The sequence below is a fragment of the Cyphellophora attinorum genome, assembly GCF_001299255.1.
Source record: "Cyphellophora attinorum strain CBS 131958 chromosome Unknown Contig17, whole genome shotgun sequence".
Taxonomy (NCBI): Eukaryota; Fungi; Ascomycota; class Eurotiomycetes; order Chaetothyriales; family Cyphellophoraceae; genus Cyphellophora; species Cyphellophora attinorum.
Window position 1 is genome coordinate 489,918 of NW_017253245.1, and position 21,710 is coordinate 511,627.

The window sequence follows — 21,710 nt, forward strand, 5'->3', positions numbered from 1 at the left end:
AATCAGTACATCTCCCTGGCCCGCATAGCCTCATGGAGGCCGATCCACACCCTCCCGACGACCGCAACGCTCGCAACAAGCAGGTCCGCGACATTCGGGAGCTTGTCCTCAAGATTTGCGGGATGGCCAATTCTTCGAGAAGCATGTTTGCAAAGGAGATTGCCTATGCAGCCATCACATTCTGCGTGCCACAATTCCAATCTCACCAGGAACAGGAAGTGTTGCTTGGCGTAGTCCAGAAGATGGAGACTGAATTTGGCTGGCCAATTGCTAGCAAGATGAACGCCCTGCTGGGGGACTACGGCCGACACGCCGAAGCCGAAGCGTATCCAATCGAGCAACGGCAAGTAATCGATGGGAGGAATGGCGCAATGACTCCAGGAAGCAGAGATAGGCCTCTATTGGTTGACGACAGGAAAGCCATCTCAGCATGACTGGAGCGGGCAGCCGTCAGAAGCTCGATATCATCAGCTGGCGAAGTGCTTGCGGCTGAGTTTGAGGTTGAGCAGCGGCTGCCGGGAGAGTGTCTGCTGGGCAATCAATGCCCACAACGAGAAGGCGAGTGTTACTTCGGTGGCCATGGATGAAGTCCGCCAGGGTCACATTGGGCATCTCGAGCCAGGCTGTACGTCGCACATGCCATGCGCCTAGGCCGACTTCCTCAGACGATGCGTAGCGCAAGACGACCAACAGGCGACTCAGGTGTTCGATCCATCACAGCATATACACCTGGTGCAATTATTTGGCGTTTTCTGTCATTACACGACTTGAGACTTTGTATCTCCCAGGGTGCTTCTTCCTTATATCTCAAGCTTTTGTCTTCCAACGAGTCGTTCCACAACCCCTTCTCATAGAGCGCCGGTTGACAAGTGGCTCCCAAGACCGGTTGGCTGCACCTCCGTGGAACCTGTCCATGGCCGGATGACGGCGGAATGATTCGTTGCCTCGAATCGACTGGGCTTCTCGAATTCCCAACCACCTCGAACCGAAGTAAATGCTATCAAGTCTAGTAGCACTGTGATGCCCAGATAGGTAATCCCCATGAATAGGTTCCCCAACAACGCTCTATGGCGTGCTCGGCATGTGCCCGAATCGTATCCCAATGCTCCTGCCGCTTCGTCACGTAAGTTCTCCAACATGTATATTCCTCGGACATCAAGACACGATCCTCATTGTCAAACACATTGCAGCACAACTGCGTAGAGACAACGGTAAGGTACTTACATTGAAAGGCCCCGCCACCGAGAGGTCGTCTTGCCTGAGAGTCAAAAAACCTGGCTGCCGTCAGAAAACCTAAAGCCTACAGATCTACATCAGGGCGAGTCCCGCTTTCCTCTCCAATCCACCCACCAAGACCTGCTCTCGGCGTCGACTGTCTTCACAATAACAGGCCCCGCAAGCATCAGAAGCACCACAAGCACCACAGGCAGCCATGTCGGCCTCTGACCCGGCAGCAAACAGCCTCGCCATCCTAGACGACTACCACTCTATCGCCCTCAAACACTTCACAGACCTCCACCCCACCCTCCCCATTACCCTGTTCCCGGACACACTGCACCCACTACACTCTGAGCAGGACCATGCTGCCCTGATCGCCCGCCTCAAACCCTTCACCATAATCAGCACCATGCGCGAACGCACCCCCCTCCCCGCCTCCATCCTCACCCAACTCCCCAACCTCCGCCTCCTCCTCACCACCGGCAATCGCAACCTCGGCATCGACGAAGTCGCCGCCTACGAGGCCGGAGTCACCTACACCGGCACCGTCGCTATGGGATCCATCCCTCCCAAGGGCGCGACTGAGGCTGATCTCGCTGAGATCAAGGATTTGAGGGGGCGGTACAGTGCTACGAATGAGCATACGTTTGCGCTGTTGTTGAGTTTGGCAAAGTATATCCCGAGCGATGACTATCGCATTAAGGCGCAGCCGACGGCGCCGTGGCAGACGGACCTCGTGACCGGGCTTGCGGGGAAGGTGTTTGGGTGTATCGGCCTCGGCCGCTTAGGCGCACAAGCTGCCATCACTGCGCGGCTGGGGTTTGGGATGAGGGTGTTGTGCTGGAGTCCGAATCTGAAGCAGGAGCGGTGCGATGAGGTCGCAAAGGGCGTTGGCCTGCCGGCGGGCACGTTCAAACTGGCGGGAAGTCTGAAGGAGCTGATGGAGGGCAGCGATGTTGTGAGCGTGCATGTCGTGCTCAGCCCGCGGTCGAAGGGAATGCTCTCTGCTAGGGAGCTGAGCTGGCTGAAGCCATCTGCGCTGCTGATCAATACTTCACGTGGGCCACTGATTGATGAGACTGCTCTGCTGGACGTATGCAGCCGCGGCGCGATCCGTGGTGTTGGGCTGGATGTGTATGAGCGGGAGCACTCGCGGGGGATAGTCCGTGGCGGAAAGGGGAGGGATATTGGGGACGAGAGGGGAGGAGTGCGGTGGTGTTAAGCCCGCATATGGGGTATGCGGAGGAGGAGACGATGCATGGGTGGTATCAGCAGCAGGCGGAGAATGTGGGGAGGTGGCTGAGGGGGAAGGAGGTCAAGGGGAGGATATTGCCGCCGGGAAAGGAGAAGTTGTGAGATCTGGTCAAGACGCGAAGCCAGAAAATAGTGTATGATGGCAGGAGCGTGGCATCTTTAAGCGTTGAAGTAGTGAAACACTCTGATGTTGGACCTATCCACGTCTCCATGAAACTTCGTGCTTTCCCACACAGTAGCTGGCTGTCGTGGTACCAGAAGCAAGCTGCGAACGTCTTACTCCTGAGCTGCCAATTCCATCGGCCCTGGTCACCCTCCTGTCCTGAAATTGCATCTCCTCTCACTCTCAAGAAGCGTTTGACCTGCAACAGACTCCCTTCCTCGAACTGAGACCGATGCTGAGGCATACCAGACCCTAAGTGGTGCACCTATGTAGTCGAAGGCGAGAAGAAGTTTCGTCGGGAAGCATCGGTTCAGTCCTTCTTGCTCTTCTTGTTCTTCTTCTCAAGCTTTGCAAATTTCTCCTTCACTTCCCTCAACTCCTTCTGTAAGCGCAAGATTTCATCCTCACGGTCATGTGCAATCCTCGTCAACTCCTTTGAGGAATCCTTAGAAAAGCCGCCGTTGGCTGCGATCTTTTCGGCAGACAGGCGGAAGATGCAGAGCTCAGCCTGTTTGAGTAGAGTTGTAAGGTAGATGGTGTCGGGGTCATCGACCTTGTCTTTGCTCTTACTCTTGCTCTTTGAGTCAGCCGTTTCGGATGCTGTGAGGTCGGTGATGGCGTAGGGAAGTTTGCTCTCCAAGACTTTGGCCGCGCGCATGACTTTTGTGGGGATACTGGTCTTAGTCTTCGCCTTGGTGGTCTTGTCGGCGGGCTTGTCTGTGGTCGTACTGGTGCTCTTACGACGAGCATTGGCCTTGGCAGTAGTGCTATCCAGTCCGCTGCTAACGCCGGCCCGATATTTCGCCAACACATCACGTGCCGAGTCAATGGCCAGCTTGACGGTCGGAATCTCGGTCAGCTTAGGCGTTGGGTTACGACTGGCGACCGTCGATTTCTCGACTGTGGTCTCGTCGTCGGAGTCTGTCCGCTTGCGCTTCTTGCTGGCCTCAAGGCCTTGTCGCTTCTCAGCTTCATCCTCAGCGGCCAGTCGAGCAACGAATTGTTCCGGGTCTTCGATCTCAGAGTCTTCCTCTTCTTCGTCACTCTGGCTCGAACCCTCGCTCACCTCATCCGCCTCACTCTTGCTGTCTGACTCGTTATCTTCATCGGAATTGTCGCCATCGTCTGACTCGGAACCGGACTCGGAGCCCGATTCAGTGTCAGCGTCGCCGTCGGTGTCAGATGCTGAAGCCACACCAGCCTGCTCCTCAGCCTCAACGGTCGCGGACAAATCACGAACAGGAGAGCTTCTGGACACTGCGGAGTGGAAGGAGGTATTGCTGCGAACGGAGCTCCCTCCATCACTATCATCATCCGATTGGACTTGGCTCTTTGATAGCTGGCGGGCTCTGTTACCGCGAAGCTTGTCCTTGCGCTTTTTGATCGGCTTTGCATCCTCGGAGTCGTCGTCGTCGGTTTCAGAAGCGGCCGCGGCAGCATCGCTGGACTCCTCCGCGCTTGACTCCCCACCATGTACAGACTCAGGTATGACTTCATCTTCGGATACCTGCTTGGAGACTTCGTCTTTCGCAGTGACGTCTTCGTGCTCAGCATCACTCGCGTTGTTGGACTCGGATGACGATGACCGTCTGTCAACAGCAGAATCCACGTCCACATCCATAGCCTCGGCCGGGAGTGTAGCATTTTTGTCGCCTCCGGAACCAGTCCCCGGCTCCTGCTTGAGGTAGACTCTGCTCTCGTCACTTTCTAGATCTTCTTGCTCTTTTGCGGGCTCCGCAGCTGCGAGTGCCTTCTCTGCCTTCCTCTGAGCCTTGCCTCTTTTTTCTGACGCTTCAAGTCTTTCTTTGATGGTGTCTCGTGGCCAGTCTCTGGAGATGCAGCCAACGTGGAATCCTCTTGTGCTGGGGCTCTGGGAGCCTCCTTTTGAGATTTGCGGTTCTCCTTCGATCCTTCTGTAGAGGCAGTGACTGCCTGTCGATCATGCTTGGTGTCATCTCGATCGTGCTTTCCCTTCTTCTTCTCGGACTTGGCACCTTGTTCCTGGTCATGCTTGGACTTCTTCTTCTCATCACGTTCGGCCTTCTTCTTGTCATGCTTTTTCGATCTCTCCGAACCAGCCCCTTCTTGTTGGTGGCGATGCTTCTTGCTCGACTTCGGCGTCTTCTCACGAGACGTGGAGTCCTCCTCATGATCCTTCCGGGTGTCCTCGCTCGGCTGAACGGGATGAGCATCAGTCATCTCAGTATCACCACCCTCATGTTTGACTGCACGTTTGTGCTTCTCCTTCTCCTTGCGGCCGAAGTCCAATTTGCGGAAGATATCGTCGTTAGTGACTGTTGGGGTCGAAGTCGGATCTTCGGAGGACTTCTTCTTGGGTGACTTGCCATGCTTCTTTTTGGAGGACTTGTTGTGCTTTGGGGAATCTGTGCTGTCCTTTGGCGTTTTGATCTTCTCAGAGGACTTCTCGAAGGTCTTCTCAGCCGTCTCCTGCATCTCAGCAGATGGCGTCGAGGACTTTTCATCTTCGTTGGAAGAATCGTCATGCTTGTGCGCATGCTTGCTCTCCTTAGGCGTCTTTGTCTTCTGCTTTTCAGAAGTCTGTTTAGCTGTCTTCTCCTTGACCGTAGCAGAAGGAGTGGAAGTCTTCTCAACGGTCTTTTCCTCTGAGCCTCCAGACCCCGTCGACACTTTCTCGCCCATCTTCTCCTCGTCGGCATCCTTACCAGCGCCAGCAGCTACCTCACTACTGCTCGACATGGGCGGTATATCGGCCGTAACTTTCCTCTTCGAAATCTTCTCCGCCTGAGCTCTCTGCTTCGCCCGCTGCTGCGCCTGAAGACTGGGACTGTCGGCGAAACCTCTTGGCTCCTCGATGATGAACTTGGCGTTTGAATTGATGAAGCTTCCAGTCCCGCTGCCTCGAGAGGGAGTCGACTGAGGATCACCACCATATGCCTTGCGCGCTGATTGAGATGCAGACTTGTGATTTTGCGACAGGTGGCTGGGCTTCTTCCACATACTGGCATTAGGACCGACGGAGGAGCTGCGGATGCGCTCGCGGTGGGTATCGTGGCCGTGGTGATGGGCACTGTCCTTTGCCTTGTTCTTGGAAGGGCTGCTTGCTGGCGACATCGTGACGTTTTGATCCTGACTTGAAACCTAGCCCATCAGAGTACTGCTCGCGACTTGCCGTGTTAGACGATGGCGCCTGCTCGCAAGGTGACGGACACCGGAAGGGCAGGGGAGAACTCACGGCTCTGTCGGCTATTCACCCAATTTCTCTGACAGGAAGCGAATAGTTGCGGGAGATCTGCTGTGTTCAGTAGTGAGGCCAAATCCATGAGAAGGACGAGCCTGAAACGTAGACAAGTAATGCCAAAAAGAAAGTGCGAACACAGAGGTGTCGTCGAAAATCGGTCGAGGGTGAAGTTCGAGGTAGCAATTGCAGACAAATGGCCGCCTTTCTATTATTCACTTGCCAACAACGACCTCACCTCACCTCAAAACCGATACTAGTGCAGTGTCGTGAGTCACCCCCGGTGCATTTGAAATACTTGTTCCGCTAAATTTGATGATCCGTGCTTGACCTCTCTGTGTCGAGGACTATGTCGTTGTCGAGATACATATAGCTTGGTGCCCACCTGCTCTGCTCTGCTCTGCAAAAATTTGCTCCCTCTCAAGATATTCGTGACCTGTTTTGTCCAGGTAAACTTGCTGTACCTTCGTCGTTATGATCGTCTGTATCGTCCACGCTTTCGCAAATCAATAGTCAAAAAGTCCTGCTTTGAACGCTGGCATCAGAGGTCGCCCTATCTGACCCACACTTATTCCCTCGCGCTCGATTGCGCCTGCTGCATCATCACGTACCATTCTCCATGCCCTCCCATCCACTCCAGATTTCCGTTTTCATATCTTCCAGCCGCCTATGCATTATCCATAGATTATCAGTGTCCTTCGCGTCTCGGTCCTTCGGTGGGATACCGGCGAGTCGATCATGCAGATCCCGGTACTTTTTGTAGTATGCATTGAAGCGTTTGCCTTTCAGGACGAGTTCGTCGCGGAGCTTGTCGGGCTTTTCAGGGGAAGAGGAGCGCTCGGACTCGGACATCGTGCGCTGAATTTGGTGCGACCTTTCGAACGAGGGCTTGTTCGTGGTTGCGTGTGTGATTTTAGGTGTGTGGACGCCGTTTACCTGGTGGCGTTTGGCGGGCGGTGCTTCGGCGGTGTCCGTGTGCTTTCGCTTTGTCGCTCCTGCCTGAGGTGCTTCTCTGCCGCGAACAACTGGGGAGTACTTCTGATTCTGCACCTGTTTCGAGAGAGGCATGTCAGAGTCAGGTGACGATGGAACAGAGGATTGACTGGTCCCTTTTGTGGTGGTAGAGCTTGAACTGTCGAAGTCAGTTGAGTTGGCGGGCGGTGACGATCCTAACGGAGAAGGCTTCTGTGGTGAACTGCCGTGTCGAGGTCGTGGTGACTTCGACCTCGTCAATGAGTCGCCCTCCTTGGCTGGTGGCTTCAAGCTTGACTTCTTCTCAGAGTTGTCGCTGTTATCACTCGAGGAACTGGATGTGCTTGGTTTATGTATTGGCTTCTTGGGTGCTGGAGAAGCTTGTCGACTATGAGAAGGTGAGGGTTTCGTGACGCTGAGATGATCCTTGACCTTCGTCGGAGCCTTCTTAGGCATGACCACGATCGGACCTGCCTCCTCATCTGAATCTTCGATCCGCTCGGCAGACTTGAACTTGCTCTCGGGAGCCGTCGACTTGGGCGCGACATCTCTCTTCTTGACGGGAGCAGGACTGACGGCACGAGACTTGACAGCTGGCTCTTTCAGGGACGTTTTCTTTTCAGAAGGTTTCCCACTCGTCGCGGTCTTCTTCGCGCGTGGATTTGCTTCAGCATCAGAGAACTCGTTCTTGGCAACACCACTCTCGACTGCTTTCGGCGGCACTGCAGGCCGGTCAAAATTCAGTCGTGATAAGCATCTGCCTTTCCCTCGGTCCTCTGGCTTCAGCAACATCTGCCACAAGTTGTCCGTCCTGTCGACTCGCATACGATCGAGAGCATGAATGGCATGCTCGACAGCAGCGTCACGGTCTGATTGTTGAGCATATGGGAAACGCCACACGTCCAGTTCTCGGTAGCCCTTGTCCTTCAATTCCTTCTTGCCAGGCGCTGATGCGGAGTCGCGTGCAATCTTGTTGAGCAATCCCTCACACTCTTGCAGCGGAGCTCGTATCTTCTCGGCGAGTGTAGTCGGCGACATTGGTTTGCTGGCTAGCAGATGTATGACTGGGATCTTCATTGCTTCCCTTCGTACCTTATCTTTGGTACTGCTGCTACCAAGCTGCGGCACAGATGTCGGACCAGCGTTGAGAGCGCCTAGGAAAGGGCTTGAGGGTCTTGAGAGACTGCTGCCGAGTAGCTGATCTTTGCGAGCCTGCATGGGCTTGAGCTGGCCGTTCCTGCTGGGCTTGATAGCTAGCATTGTTGTTTCATTTCGACTTTCTTTGATTGACGAGAGGGAGTTTTGTAAATTGGCCAATGCAGCATCGACTTTTGCTGTTGCTTCCTGAGCGTGTACCATTTCCAGGTGCAGGCTGAACTTCCCAGAGAAGTACAAGTTCTTCTCTGCGCCGTCTGCTCGAGTGTACATGTCGGCCGGGAACGTCTCCGACGGGGTGTCGAGAACGAGCTTGTCCTTGCCATAGTGAACGGCAGGCTGTTTGCCTGTTTGAAAGGTGACTTTCTTTCCATCGCGTAATTGCTGTAGCAGTTCTTCTGTCTTTTTGTGCAAAAGGTTGAGCCGTATCATCTGTGGACCAACATCTCCATCTTTCTTGTTGTCTGCGTGCTTCAGGTGCAAGCCCGAAGGTCCAATACCGCGTACGGTCATCCTGCTCTCGTCATGCAGCCCGAGGGCTACGGGACGTTGGGGAGGCGACCGAAGCAGAACCTGTGCATTGCCGTTCGGAAGTCAATCGTGTTGTTTGGTGGAGGAGATCGTCCCGCTCGTGGCGGCAGATCGTAGGTCAGTTGTAGTTGAGACTAGGGTGGGATGCAAACAAGCAGCTATCCAACAGTACTCGAACAAAGACAAGGACGAAGCAAACGCTGGCTCGAGCCGTGCTAGCAATGACAGGTCAACGAGGCAAGCATCTGCCGTGAGTGAGTGACTGAAGAGAGTGCTGTGCAGTGGGTGGCTCAATGACTGGCATTACTGCTTACGAAGAGGAACTGGAAAGGCACAGTGGCAGGGCAGGCCAGACCAGGATCGTGACAGTGGGGATAGGATGGGGCGAGTATCGAGGCCTATTCCGACCTGTTTGGCTCATTCTACAGGTCGACAGCAGGGATCCTTCCTCTTCCAAGCCTAGTTCTGCCGTCTTCCGCACAGCTTGTTAAGCAGCCTGCCGCCTCGAACGAGCGTGAGAAGGGTCCGGCTAACGTCACTGAGATCGTAGATACAGCATCAGATCTTTGCTACGAAGCGATGTCTACTGCTACTTTGGCGTATGCAAAATGGTTACAAGATGCACCCCATCGTCGCGATTGTGCGCGTTCTTCAATCGTGCCATCTGAAACGGAATACATGCTGCTTTGGTCCGGAAGGCAGCCGAGAAATCTAGGCCTCGCCTCAGTTTGGCACTTGGGTGGGACAGACTTCAGTTTAGCCGCAGTCCGTTCATGCACATCCACGACCAGATATCGGGAATGCTCTCAATCAAACTTCAAGTCTGGATTGTAAGGGAGGTTTGTATTGTTCAATCGTGCCGATTGCCTGGAGTCGATTGTCCGGAAATATATCCATGAAGCCTATGGGCGGTGCCTGAGCTGAGGCTACCTAAGTGCTGACTGTTGTCGCGTGGGCGATATTATTACAGTTGCACTGGTGCGCGGCTGTCTATTAGACTAACCGTTTCAACTCCACCAACCAGGTCTTTTCGTCGGCAGGCATAATTTGCATGTCATGCTATGCCCGACTTTTGCCGTTCTACATCAAGGAGAATACCAAGATGTCCAAGCATGGCGATGAGCTAAGACAGTCCTCGCGTGCAAAGTCGATCTACCATGCACGAATGAGTAAGATGTTGTTGGTTCCGGTTTCAATCAATAATCTTAGCCTTCTGCAAGGAGCTGTCCAGGTCCTCAAAGCATGCTCCGTTGGCCGTGAAACAGCTGCGGAGCAGTGCCAATCTAAAGGATGGGTGTCAACTCGCACGCGTCCTGTGACAGAGGAAAGGCTAAGAACTGTCCGTGCAGGTTCGAGCCGCCTGTCTCGGGGGCAAGATCTTCTTCATCTTGAACTTTGATCCTCTACCCCGGTTTCAATCCGAGCCTCCGAGAGCATCCCCACAATGGACGCTGGAGTGGTAATGTCCTGGTAGAACACACAGAATACATACTTCAACCATGTACACGCCTGTAGCGAGATCGTGGTCGTTGACGGGATTGCGAAGGGCACAGAAGAGCCCTAGAAACCCACTGGAGAAAGAGACACGTTCCAGTGACGGTAGTGGTTTAGCGAAGCCGTTTCGTGGCTGGCTGGGCTATCCAGGTTTGACTACCGGAGTTGGTGCCCTTTAATTCCGCTGCACGTCACTTCTGAAATCGCATGTGCAATGGCTGCGAATTTGAACGATGCGCGATATGCAATAACGTTCAATCTGCCCATGATCTCGCAGCATAATCCGCCAGTATGTCGCTCGATGAGGAGACGCTCGAGAGAGTCGCCCTCGATGGCGAGATGGACTACTCGAAGTGGCCATCCATCATTGAGCCGCTAATGGAGCGAGTCAACCATATTGTGTACAACGACTTTCCCATACCAAAGCCCTATGCGAATCTGTCGAGACCACCAGCGCAGCCAGGAGCAGACACCTCCGAACAGCCACAGTCACAGCCAGACCAGGCGAACATACCACAGACCCCTTCGAAGCCGCCCGTACCTCTGTTCGGTTCCTCCGCCGCCTCGACCTCTCGTGTCGCCGATTCCTTACCGGCGTCTCAGAACGAGCCTACCTCTTCACAACATATCGAAGACTTGCCGCAACCCCTCCTGCAGCTGTTACATGGCATTCTCTCAACACTACGCAGCGCCTTCATGCAAAGGCCACCGCACACTATACAACGCCTCGCCGAACTCGTCCTCAACCCTACAAATCACTACAAGACACTCCCTGCCTGGCTTCGCGCGGTCGACCGAGTAGTCAATGTCTCATCCACTGCAGACATATTTCCTCTGCCCGATCAAGCACCTCTCGCCAACGGCGTCAACGGCGACACGAGTACAATCCTCGTTGGCGCATCTACGGGAACAGTACGAAATGGCTACGACAGCAGTAGCCTCGGCAGCGACGAGAGCCTCGGAGGCGCTCTCCTCACGCCTATTCCCTGGCTACGAAACGGTACGCAATCGACAGACGATATGGGAGACACACTGCCCAACACTGCCTCAACTGAAGACAGCGAGTTTAGCAACGGCAGCGGCGAGAACGGACACACAGCCGCGATAGTGGTGATAGGCAGCTCGCAAGACCCTCTTGTACCCGAAAGACCCGATGGGGCAGTCACACAAGGCGAGTTGATGAGATTAGAGCAAGAAGCAGGCGTAGTGCCTGTTTCGGCCAATCCGACAAGACCGATGCCAGGCCACGACGATGCGCTGGAAGAGGTCGATGAGGAGGGAGATCCCATTCCACACGCCCGCGGACCTGAGTTGGTGGGTGCCGTAGATATGGGGAAGGTTGAGGGCAAGAATGTACAAGTCAGCCTCGACCGGCAGCAGGCACATGAAGCGGACGAAATGCACAACGAAACCACTGCAGATAGCAAACCTGTGGTCGTGGACGACATCGCTGCGTCTACCACAGCAGGCCAAGCCAGCAGTGTTGGGAGTGTAGGCAGTCCTGGCGAAGAAGATTATGAAATGGTCGACAAAGCCGATGAGATGGACGTCGACGACAACGAGAAGAGTACTACTGTATCACCAGCACCAGTCCCTAGCACCACAGCTACAGGTGCTCCGCCGGAGACAGGGAGAATCTCTCCGTCTGATGCTGATCAGGACATGGTGCTTGTCGATGCTGCTGCCGACAGCGACAGTGATGGCACTGCTCCGAAGGAGACTTAGTCGGTCACCTGCGAGCTTTCCCGGTGAACACCAAGCGTTGGGACATGATAGATATTGTATTCATAAAGGCCTTTCCTGAAAGGTGCATCGTGTGTATCAGGCTCAAATCGCTTTATCTCATAACACCATAGGCTTTGTATCATAATCAACCCAGAACACAACGCTAGCCACCACCCCCAAACCCACTACTACTCGACCTCTGCACCTCACGCCGGCGGCCCATTCCCACCACTCCCCACCGTCGTCCCATTACTCATCGCCGGCGTACCTCCCGCATTCCCACCACCACCACCACCACTCCCCGCCTCGCCGCTCAAAACCGTCGCCCCTCCCCCACTAGTATTCCCACCACTCAACTGCGTCTCCCCACCACCGGGCCCCCGCTTCTTCTCCTTCTTCGCCCACCTCAGCCCACACGCATTGCACAACGTCTTCGGCCCGCTCGGCCCCCTCCTCCACTCGGGACTATCCAGCGTTCCACAATCCGTGCACACATACTCGTCTGCAGACTTGACCTTCTTCACCTTCTTATCCAGATACGCCGCCGCCCCGCCCCCGGCCCCGCTGTACCGCGGATCCGTCTTGTCGGCGGGGATGTCGATCCCGGCGTCGCCGCGGACCAACGCCGGGGAGGTGCCGCCGGTGGAGATGCCGTGGGCGCGTTCGCCCTCGCGGTAGCGCAGGCCCGTGAGCATCTCGATGGAGTCGACGTGTGTGGCGCCTCGTAGCGGGCCATTTTGTCGGTTATGCTGTCGGGGCGGGCGAAGGCGTTGGCTTCGTCGAGCGCTTCGCGGGTTAGGGCGATGTTGGAGGGGAGGGGTTTGGCGGGTGGGGGCATCATGTTTTGGTCGGAGGTGTTGTTGGTTGTGCCGTTGGGGGGGTTGTTGTTGGCGCCGGTGGCGGAGGTTTGCGAGGGGGACATGGCTGTTGAGTCGTGGGATTCGGTGCGGGTGGCGGTGGCGTTGCCGCCGGCGCGCTTTTGGTACTTGGACGGGATGCCTTGGTCGGCGTTCTCCTCGGCTTCTTCGGCGCGGAGGGCGGCGATGCGGGCTTGTAGGCGGACATTTTCGATCTTGTGTTCGAGGAAGGAGTCGAGGAGTTGGGAATTGGCAGTTGGGTAGGGGCGGGCCATCATGAAGAAGCCGCGGCAGAAGCCGGCTGTGTTGACGGGCCCGCCGCTGAGTTCTAGGTGGGAGACGTCGTTGGTCAGGTGTGGGTGGCCGTGGCATTCGAAGATGACGTGCTTGTCTTCTGCCGTGCGGAAGCGGTAGTAGAAGCGGAGTGGGTGACCCGTAGCGATGGATTCGTTGAATTCCCGGATGAAGAGGGCGGTGTCGTCGGCGTGGATGTAGTCGGCGATGAACTTGCCGTTGAGCTCGGAAGCCTCATAGCCGGTCAGAGTTTTGGTGGACGGGGACGAGTACACTAGCCGGCCGTCGGGCGTTAAGATGAAGAGCATGTCTTTAATTTCCTCGAGGACTCGTTGGGACCAATTCCGCCGCTTAGTAAACTCTGTGAGGGTGCTGTTGCCTTGCTGTGGAAGCTGAACGCCGAAGCCTGCTGGTAATGGGCCTCCACCGACAGCGTTGGGATCAATATCTGAGGTATCTGGCCGTATGCCATTCTCGTGTAATGCGCCGGCATTCGATCCCGCATCCATGGGCGCAAATCCAGATGCTGAGTACGAGCCCATGTTCATTTGTATGTCGTCTGAAAACGCCTGGATGTTGCCAATGTTCATATTGCTCAGCATCACAGGGTCCATCATTGCAGAGTCATATGCGCCTGGATCCATCAAATGTGATGAATCCGCATCGAATGCACCCATAGACACGGCGCTGCGTGTTTGTGGAGTGGATCAACGCTTGTCGTAGAGACCCCGGGTAGTTCCAGGCCTTTCGCGAGCCTCAGGGACCCGTATTCAATGGTGATTAGGGGTTCTGTGCCTAATGAATCCGTTAAGCTGAAGCGCAGTGGTGCCACTCGTCGAATCGCTTGATTCTTTGGATGCGTTTCGACGGGTCCGTTCTACCGGAGAAGGGTTCGATACTGTTTCGTCTTCCAGATCGACGATTACACACATATTTCTGATGAGGCGATTGAGCGATAGGGTGGTCCTAAAAGACCAGGACAGGCTACGGATGCATCTACACGCCAAAAGCGCATGAACGCGGTTGCCTGCTTCTGTCTCCACACTTGCCTGTCTTACACTTCAAGTTTGCCTTCTTCCCAGCAGTACTTCACACGTGCCTTGAAGACTTTGTCAAGTCGTGAAATAGTTGCCTTTTAGGCGCCGGGCTGCGTGATGATGTGGCAAGTCTTCTCTGCAACTTAGAATCCAGTCTCTACTGCACCTTCAAAGACCTCCCTGACTTTATTTTCCTGAGTCTATCTCGCTAAGACTAGATACTCTCCATCATCAGTCGACACAATGAGCACAATCGACCGACTGGCCATACAGGGCATACGATCCTTTGATTCTGAAGGTCATTATGAAACCATCAGATTCTACGCACCCCTGACGCTTGTCGTCGGCGTCAATGGATCCGGAAAGACGACTGTTATCGAAGCACTCAAATATGCAGTCACCGGTATCCTTCCGCCAGGAGCGAAAGTTGGCGGAGCCTTCATTCATGACCCAAAACTCAATGGCAGTACCAAAAGCTTCGGGCAGATCAGACTTGCGTTTCACTCCACCAAAGGCATTCCGCTCGTGGTCACTCGTAACCTCGAATTGACTGTCAAGAAAGCCACCCGTGCTATGAAGACACTGGAAGCTCAGCTGACCGTCGATCGAAAAGGTGATCGCCAGTCAATATCAACTCGAGTAGCCGAGCTGGACAACATAGTACCTAATTACCTTGGAGCTTCGACTGCTGTCATCGAAAATGTCATCTTCTGCCATCAAGAAGAAAGTTTGTGGCCCCTGAGCGACTCTGCTAGCCTCAAGAAGAAGTTCGATGAGATATTTGAGGCCCAGAAGTACACCAGAGCCATCAAGACAATTGCCGACATACGCAAAAAAAAGAAGATCGAACTGGATCAGGAGAAGATTCGCGAGGAGCACGAAAAGCAGAACAAGGACAGGGCTGCGAGAGCTAAGAAGCAATGTCTCGATCTTCAGGAAAACATCAAGAAGGTGACAGCAAATATTCATGCTCTTGCTGAGCGCATGGAGAAGGCGTCTGCCCTGGCCTCCAAAGCCCATGAAGAATCCGAAGGCTTTGCCAAAATCCTAGGCGAATTGGCGGGCAAGCGGATCGAAGCTCAAAGCCGAAAGCAGAATGTTGAAGAACTACGGAACACGTTCACAGAGATCCCTGAATCTGATGAATGGCTAGAGTCTCAACTGGAGCAATTCGACGATAAGCAGCGCCGCATCGAAAGCGAAGTGAAGTCAAAGCAAGATCAGTGGGCTTCATATGGTACACAAGTCAAAGACATTCGGAATCGACTCAACAAAAACCTCGCTGATCGTGGAAAGTATCAACAGGAGAAGGACGAGCATGGTCGTCAGATCGAGCGTCGGAAGAACACAGTCCGCGACACTGCTGCCAAGCACGGTATGCGAGGGTATGACGATCTCTCGGATGACCGACTTGTTGACAGCTTCATGCACAAGATTCGCAAATCTCAGAAAGACCAACAGTCTGCGTTGGACCGTGTCCGCCGAGAGAACGATGCCGAAAAGGAGTCCGTTCGAACCCAGATCAATAAGCTGACAGCACGAAAGGGTGCACTTCAGGACGCCAAGATCGCTGCCAACAAACAGTCGGCCTACAACATGAGAGATGCAAAAGTACACCAGGAGAAAGCCGACGCCATTCAAGCTAACGAAGCCTCCAAGGCTATGATCGAGTCACGCATTGAAGTGGCCAAGTCTAAGATCGCACAGGCTCAGCAAGCGGCTAGAACAGCTAGTTGGGACGATAAGCTGAAGAAGTCACATCTGGAGCTCCGGGATCTTGAAGAGACGAGCACTCGCCTAAACAATGAGCTCATTCAGGGAACGAGACGCGCTGGGGAGACGGCTCACTTGGCTCACGTAAAGCAGGAGCTGAAAGAGAAGCAGCGCAGTCTGCAGACCCTCACTAGTGCCCACCAAGACCGCATCAATTCTATCCTTGGTTGCGACATGGAGGCAGGTACAGTAGAGCGAGTGTTTCAGGATGCCTATGATACCGCCACACGTGACCTCAATACCGCTACACGCGAATCGACTGCCACTCAACAAGCACTCGAGCAGGTCAAGTTCAAGTTGAAGACGGCGCGAACTGATTTGGAGAAGCAGAACGCGTCAGTGAAGAGTTGCGTGCAGAAGATTCTCGATGTCATCGAGGTGGATCCTTCCGAGTACGAGGACGCACTTCGTGATGCTGAGATCCGTGCCGACGAAGCAAGGACAAGCGGCGGAGGCTCGAAGGAACTTCAGGCATACTTCGAAAAGGCTCTCGGGAATCTCCACGACACCAAGCCCTGTTGTCGCACGTGCAAGCGGTCCTTCAAAGAACAAGGCGACAAATTTTGGCTCAAGGCAAAAGAGAACATTGAGCAGAGAATCGCCGAAGCTATAAACCAAGGGAAGGTTTCAAGAATCGAGGAATATGAGTCCAGTCTCAAGGATATCCAGAATCTGCGCACAACGTACGATACATGGAAGCACGCGACCGAGGTCAGCATTCCGGAACTAAAGAAGACACTTCAGAGCTTGGAGCAAGAGTCTCAATCTGTCGAAGTCAAGCTTGAACAGCGAGAAGATGCTGCTCGGCAGAGAGATGAAGCAAAGAAGGATCTCGATAGCGTCGCAAAGACTATTGCCAACATCAGCCAAATTCATCTGGTGGTCGAAGATCTCAAGAAACAATCCCAAGAGCTTTCTGCGAAACAGTCTCAATACTCGGCTCGGCGGACGCTGGATGAGATCCAAGAGGAGATCGCCTCGACCGCCGAGAAGGCTCGCAAGGTGCAGGGCGAGATCACACGCTTTACGTCAGAGCAGACTCAGTCTCGTGATGATTTGAGCGAGCTGAAGACGAGCCTGCTCAACCTCCAGAGCGACCTCGAAAAAGTTGGCTACGAGCTCGATAAGAAAGCATCAGCACTCGCTCGAGTCGACGAATTCAAGGCCAACAGCCAGAAGCAACGGGACATTGTTGTACAGGCGGACATCGACATTGAACAGCTCGATCCCCAAATTGCCACCGCGAAAGCAAAACTCGACGATGTTTCCGACCGAGCTGACACCAAAGAACGAGAACTAGCCGCTGAAAGCTCGGAGATCACTACGAGTGTGCAAGCCCTCGAACTGCTCAACGCCCAGATTCAGGCCTACCTCAATCGTGGTGGGGACAATCAACTGGCCAACGTCGATCGAGACATACAGAACTGCGAGAACGAGGAAAAGCGGTTGACTATCGAGCAGAACAAGCTGACCAAAGAAGTCAACAGCTTGATGGCGGAAAAGAAAGATGGCGAGAATGTCAAGCGACAGTACTCGGACAACCTTCGCTACCGATACAACTCACGTGCGCTAGAGAAGCTTGCCGCTGAGATCCAGGAGCTTGAGTCCCACAATGCCGAAATGGATAGGGAGAGACTGCGTGCTGAGTCTGAGAAGCACACCAAGGAGTTCAACGTAATGAGTGCCAAGCAATCAGGCTTGATGGGAGAAGTACGAAGCGATGATCAGAAGCTGGGTGAGCTGATGGAACAGTTCGAAGTCGACTTCAAGGACGCCCCAAAGCGTTACAATGACTGTCGTATCAAGGTCGAGACCACCAAAGCGGCGGTCGAGGATCTTGCGAAATATGGGACTGCTCTCGACAAGGCCATCATGAAGTACCACAGCCTGAAAATGGATGAGATCAACAACATCTTAGACGAGCTCTGGAAGGCGACTTATTGCGGTAATGACATCGACACGATCATGATCAGAGCTGATGGCGATGCCTCGACGGGCAAGAAGTCACACAACTATCGTGTCATGATGATCAAGAAAGACACTGAGATGGACATGCGTGGCCGATGCAGTGCTGGGCAGAAAGTACTCGCCAGCATCATCATACGCTTAGCATTGGCTGAGTGCTTCAGTTCCAACTGTGGTATCTTCGCCCTGGATGAGCCAACCACCAATCTAGACCAGCCCAACATCGAGGCTCTCGCCAAAGCACTTCACGGCATCATCAAGGCCCGTCAAGATCAGCCGAACTTTCAGCTTATTGTCATCACTCACGACGACAATTTCTTGCGAAACATGCAGTGTGGCGACTTCGCTGATTACTACTACCGTGTTTCCCGAAACGGCAACGAGAAATCTATCATCGAGCGGCAGGATATTGCGAGCGTTCTCTGAACGAGATTGTAGTTGGGAGACCGTGCCCTAAAGCCCTGGCAAGCTACGGCACTCATCTCGTGGCAGTGCGTCTCGGAGGATTCTGCGAGACTCGCTAACGACGGCGAGACATGAAGCTCATTTGATGATTTCAACAGTGCAGGCTCAGAACGAGGTCAACTGCGATGTGTTCGCTGGGGTTTTCGAGCACGTGGATCATGTACAACACTACAGATACCCATAGCATATCATAACCTACCTAGGTACTGTATGCACCCGTAGCAATATGTACAAGCGCACCAGCGCCCAAAATGTCGGTGACGAGCTTTCATTCCACGTGCTCGTCATTGTGTGCTCGTCCTCGGCGTCACGAGACGCGATGACGCTTTCTTGTGCGACGCAGTGCAAAGAAATGTAGACCACTGGAATGGCGTGCTCTCTTAAACGTTTGCGTTGGCAATTGTTGTAGGTAAAAGAATTGAACTTCTCCCCGCAATTACATGGCGGGTATGGCTAGTAGAGGCGGCGGACTGCCTAGTCGACGATCGCAATGCTCCGGCTAAGATACTGGCCATTCAGCCAGTTCAGTAGGCGGTAGGCGAGGTTTCTTTCAGGTGCACATGATCTGTTGCTCCTCCTCTATGAGGAGAACATGTACCTCGTGCCAGATCGAAGAGTACTCGATCAGCAGCGCGGACGCTGTGTAGACCTGACCTGTGACTTGCGATTGTGGCACCCACATCATTGTGCAGCACAGTGTGGTTTCGTGCCAGCTAAGATCCAAGCCACAGGGTCAGCGATGGTGAATGTGAGCCAACCGCATGCGGGGGTGCTTGGGCCTCTTCGTTCACACAGGCAGCCACTGGCAGCCACTGGCAACCACCAACAAGTCGCTCAGGTTATCACTGCCGAAGCCAACGGCAATATCACGTCTTGCCCCGAAGAAAGGGTCAGCCTGAGCTCGCAGTCTTCTGCCTTGAAATTACGATGAGGCATCAAGGATACTGGGGTCAACATCTACCATCCAGACGGTGCCTGCCTGAAGTGCGAGAGCCCGGAAGACGGTCGACTGGGAACACGGATTCGGTTGGTGCCAGGTACAAAACTTGTAAGGAAGGGGTCCAGGGCACCCGAAGTAGATCCAGCGCCGAGGTCAAACGATGCCCCGAAGGGGAAGCTCAAGCAGATCGTGCCGTGTTCTCGTCAACCTCGCAGCTACCAAGTACTACCTACTCCACAGCATGTACGTAGTTTCATGCATCCTAGATGTCTATCGTCTTCAAACTCCTCCAGAGCTCTCCAGTACACCATGCCCATGACTCCAGTAGCCTTACATCCGAAGCCCTAATTGGAAGCTTTGAAAACAATGTCCCTGGATCGGCAGCGCGTGTGACGGCCCCTCCACCTCGGCGTGCCTAAGCGTGTTGACATGGTTGGTATATGCGTAGCGAGGTACTCCCACCGTCGCGCATCTGGACATGTGCCGGTCGCGTCATGGGCTACTCCTCGTTTGTCACAGGGAAGTCCAAGCTCTTTCAAGTGAGCTCTGGAGCTTCTGGAGATGAGTTGGGGCCTTAAGAGCTCCTGCCACCCGGATTTTCCAAGGTAAGAGCGTTTTGTCCGTGGCCTCGAGGAAGGAATCAAAGGACTTCTACAACCTTTCCTACATCAAAGATGATCTTTAACAAAAGAGTCGCAGCGTCGCTGCTCGCCGCCACTGCTGTGGCGTAAGTATACGACTGACGCAGATGGCGTTTCACTGTCGCTGACCGCGTCACAGCAAACCCATCTTCACACGACAGACCAGCGGGCCCATAAGAGGTGTAAACATTGGTGGGTGGCTGGTGTTAGAACCGTGGATCACGCCGTCAATATTCCAGCAATACGATGGTAGCATTGTCGACGAATATACACTCACCAAGAACGCACCGAACGCCGAATCAGTACTGCAAGCACATTGGGCCTCATGGGCGACCCAAGGTGACTTTCAGAAGATTGCTGGTGCCGGCTTGAATCTCGTGCGGATACCAGTCGGCTATTGGGCCTTTCAGAAGTATGACGGAGACCCGTACATCCAAGGTGCTGCCGAGTATCTGGATCAGGCCATCGAGTGGGCAGCAGGTGCTGGACTGAACGTTTGGGTTGACTTGCATGGTAAGTGCCTCCGGATTGACTGAGCGTTTACTGACAAGTCGAAGGTGCACCACTCTCACAAAACGGCTTCGACAACTCAGGTCAAAGGACGACTTCGCCTGGGTGGTCGACCGGCGATACTGTCGGATTCACGGCAGATGTCATTGGCGAGATCGCAAAGCGCTATGGTAGCAAGTCCAACGTTGTAGGCATTGAGCTTCTCAACGAGCCCTTGACCCCGGTCATTGGCCGAGATGGCACTCAGCAGTATTTTCAGCAGGGTTTCGATGCTGTTCGCGCTTCCTATGGCGGAGCTGTACCCTTCTCGGATGGCTTCCTCAATGCGAATGAGTGGAATGGCTTCCTGACTGGACAGAATGCGATCGTGGACCATCATGAATACCAAGTCTTCACCAATGAGCTGCTTCAGCTTGACTGGCAAGGCCACGTTGACAAGGTGTACTCCCGTGTTAGCGAATGGGCTGGCGGCGCTGATAAGCCCGTCGTTAACGGTGAATGGACCGCAGCCATGACAGACTGCGCTCCAGCATTGGTGAGTCGGCAAAGTCTCCCGCTTGTTGCTATACTGACAAGACTAGAATGGCTATGGAATCGGCGCGCGCTACGACGGAACCTTCTCTCGACGAAACTACGACGGAACCTACGAGTCTTCCGAGTACATTGGGTCTTGCGCGAACGTCAACTTCATCGACCAATGGTCTCCTGAACTCAAGACCGCAACCACCAACTACATCAAAGCACAGATCGACGTCAGCTCCAACCAGGCCGCCGGCTGGATCTTCTGGAACTTCAAGACCGAAGCTGCCGCCGAATGGGACTTCTTCCGTCTCATCGACAATGGCATCTGGCCTTCGTGAGCATCGAGGCCTTTGAGTACCGAGAAGGTATTGAGCATATGAGCGTTCGAAGCGGTTTGCGTTGACACACACACACGAATCATCGTGGAGCGAGCACAAAAGTGAAGCATATTTTCGACATATTCTGTACATACATAACTTCGATACCCACTCGTTATTGGCGTACGATACGATATTTACGACTCATCCGCATCTGGGAGATGTGGCAAATGCATTTAGTGCGGACTATGGGTGTCCTGCCGACGATCGCTAGGTTTATGAAGGAAGCTATGGAGGAGGGGCTAGGCAAGCGACGTGGTAGGATGTTGTACATCGACAGCATGTGCACAAGGGGTCCCGGGACGAGGAGCCCGATCTGTTGAACATCTGTGTCTGGCCTTGGTTGGCATAGCCTAACTCAGGAACATAGATATGAAAATGATACCATCGAGGACCTGCATCTGTTCCTGCATACTGTGCCTGACGATCCAGTATTTCGACAAGCCCTTGCCCCCAATCATTTGTCTCACCCCCTACCTATCAGAAGGTTGCTGCTATCAAAGGACAGTAAGCACACCAGCCACTCGTCCTGCCTCCGCTGAGCAATAGGTGATCAGTGCACGAGCCCGCCCATGAGCTGGTACTACCCTGTAAACAGGA

General features: G+C 54.1%; 8 protein-coding genes across 8 annotated transcripts; 5 read left to right on the plus strand and 3 right to left on the minus strand.

Annotated features, from left to right (window-relative positions):
• Positions 1-32: 32 nt before the first annotated feature.
• On the plus strand, positions 33-434 carry AB675_5904 (uncharacterized protein; the record flags this gene model as incomplete). The annotated part of the gene is made up of 1 exon (XM_018146153.1): positions 33-434. The coding sequence occupies one exon, from the start codon at positions 33-35 to the stop codon at positions 432-434; it is 402 nt and encodes a 133-aa protein (XP_017998813.1).
• A 998-nt stretch (positions 435-1,432) lies between these two features.
• AB675_5905 (D-3-phosphoglycerate dehydrogenase) lies at positions 1,433-2,440 on the plus strand (the record flags this gene model as incomplete). The annotated part of the gene is made up of 1 exon (XM_018146154.1): positions 1,433-2,440. The coding sequence occupies one exon, from the start codon at positions 1,433-1,435 to the stop codon at positions 2,438-2,440; it is 1,008 nt and encodes a 335-aa protein (XP_017998782.1).
• Positions 2,441-2,945: 505 nt separating this feature from the next.
• Positions 2,946-5,728, minus strand: AB675_5906 (uncharacterized protein; the record flags this gene model as incomplete). Its single annotated transcript, XM_018146155.1, has 2 exons — positions 2,946-4,390; positions 4,426-5,728. The coding sequence occupies 2 exons, from the start codon at positions 5,726-5,728 to the stop codon at positions 2,946-2,948; spliced, it is 2,748 nt and encodes a 915-aa protein (XP_017998756.1).
• Positions 5,729-6,455: 727 nt separating this feature from the next.
• AB675_5907 (uncharacterized protein) lies at positions 6,456-8,492 on the minus strand (the record flags this gene model as incomplete). The annotated part of the gene is made up of 1 exon (XM_018146156.1): positions 6,456-8,492. One exon carries the CDS (start codon positions 8,490-8,492, stop codon positions 6,456-6,458), a length of 2,037 nt encoding a protein of 678 aa, XP_017998721.1.
• Positions 8,493-10,295: 1,803 nt separating this feature from the next.
• Positions 10,296-11,729, plus strand: AB675_5908 (uncharacterized protein; the record flags this gene model as incomplete). Its single annotated transcript, XM_018146157.1, has 1 exon — positions 10,296-11,729. One exon carries the CDS (start codon positions 10,296-10,298, stop codon positions 11,727-11,729), a length of 1,434 nt encoding a protein of 477 aa, XP_017998726.1.
• Positions 11,730-11,935: 206 nt separating this feature from the next.
• AB675_5909 (Cutinase gene palindrome-binding protein) lies at positions 11,936-13,557 on the minus strand (the record flags this gene model as incomplete). Its single annotated transcript, XM_018146158.1, has 2 exons — positions 11,936-12,293; positions 12,350-13,557. The coding sequence occupies 2 exons, from the start codon at positions 13,555-13,557 to the stop codon at positions 11,936-11,938; spliced, it is 1,566 nt and encodes a 521-aa protein (XP_017998691.1).
• Positions 13,558-14,160: 603 nt separating this feature from the next.
• Positions 14,161-18,081, plus strand: AB675_5910 (DNA repair protein RAD50; the record flags this gene model as incomplete). The annotated part of the gene is made up of 1 exon (XM_018146160.1): positions 14,161-18,081. One exon carries the CDS (start codon positions 14,161-14,163, stop codon positions 18,079-18,081), a length of 3,921 nt encoding a protein of 1,306 aa, XP_017998669.1.
• A 1,653-nt stretch (positions 18,082-19,734) lies between these two features.
• AB675_5911 (Glucan 1,3-beta-glucosidase A) lies at positions 19,735-21,071 on the plus strand (the record flags this gene model as incomplete). The annotated part of the gene is made up of 4 exons (XM_018146161.1): positions 19,735-19,787; positions 19,841-20,214; positions 20,259-20,746; positions 20,793-21,071. 4 exons carry the CDS (start codon positions 19,735-19,737, stop codon positions 21,069-21,071), a joined length of 1,194 nt encoding a protein of 397 aa, XP_017998816.1.
• Between the last annotated feature and the right edge of the window lie 639 nt (positions 21,072-21,710).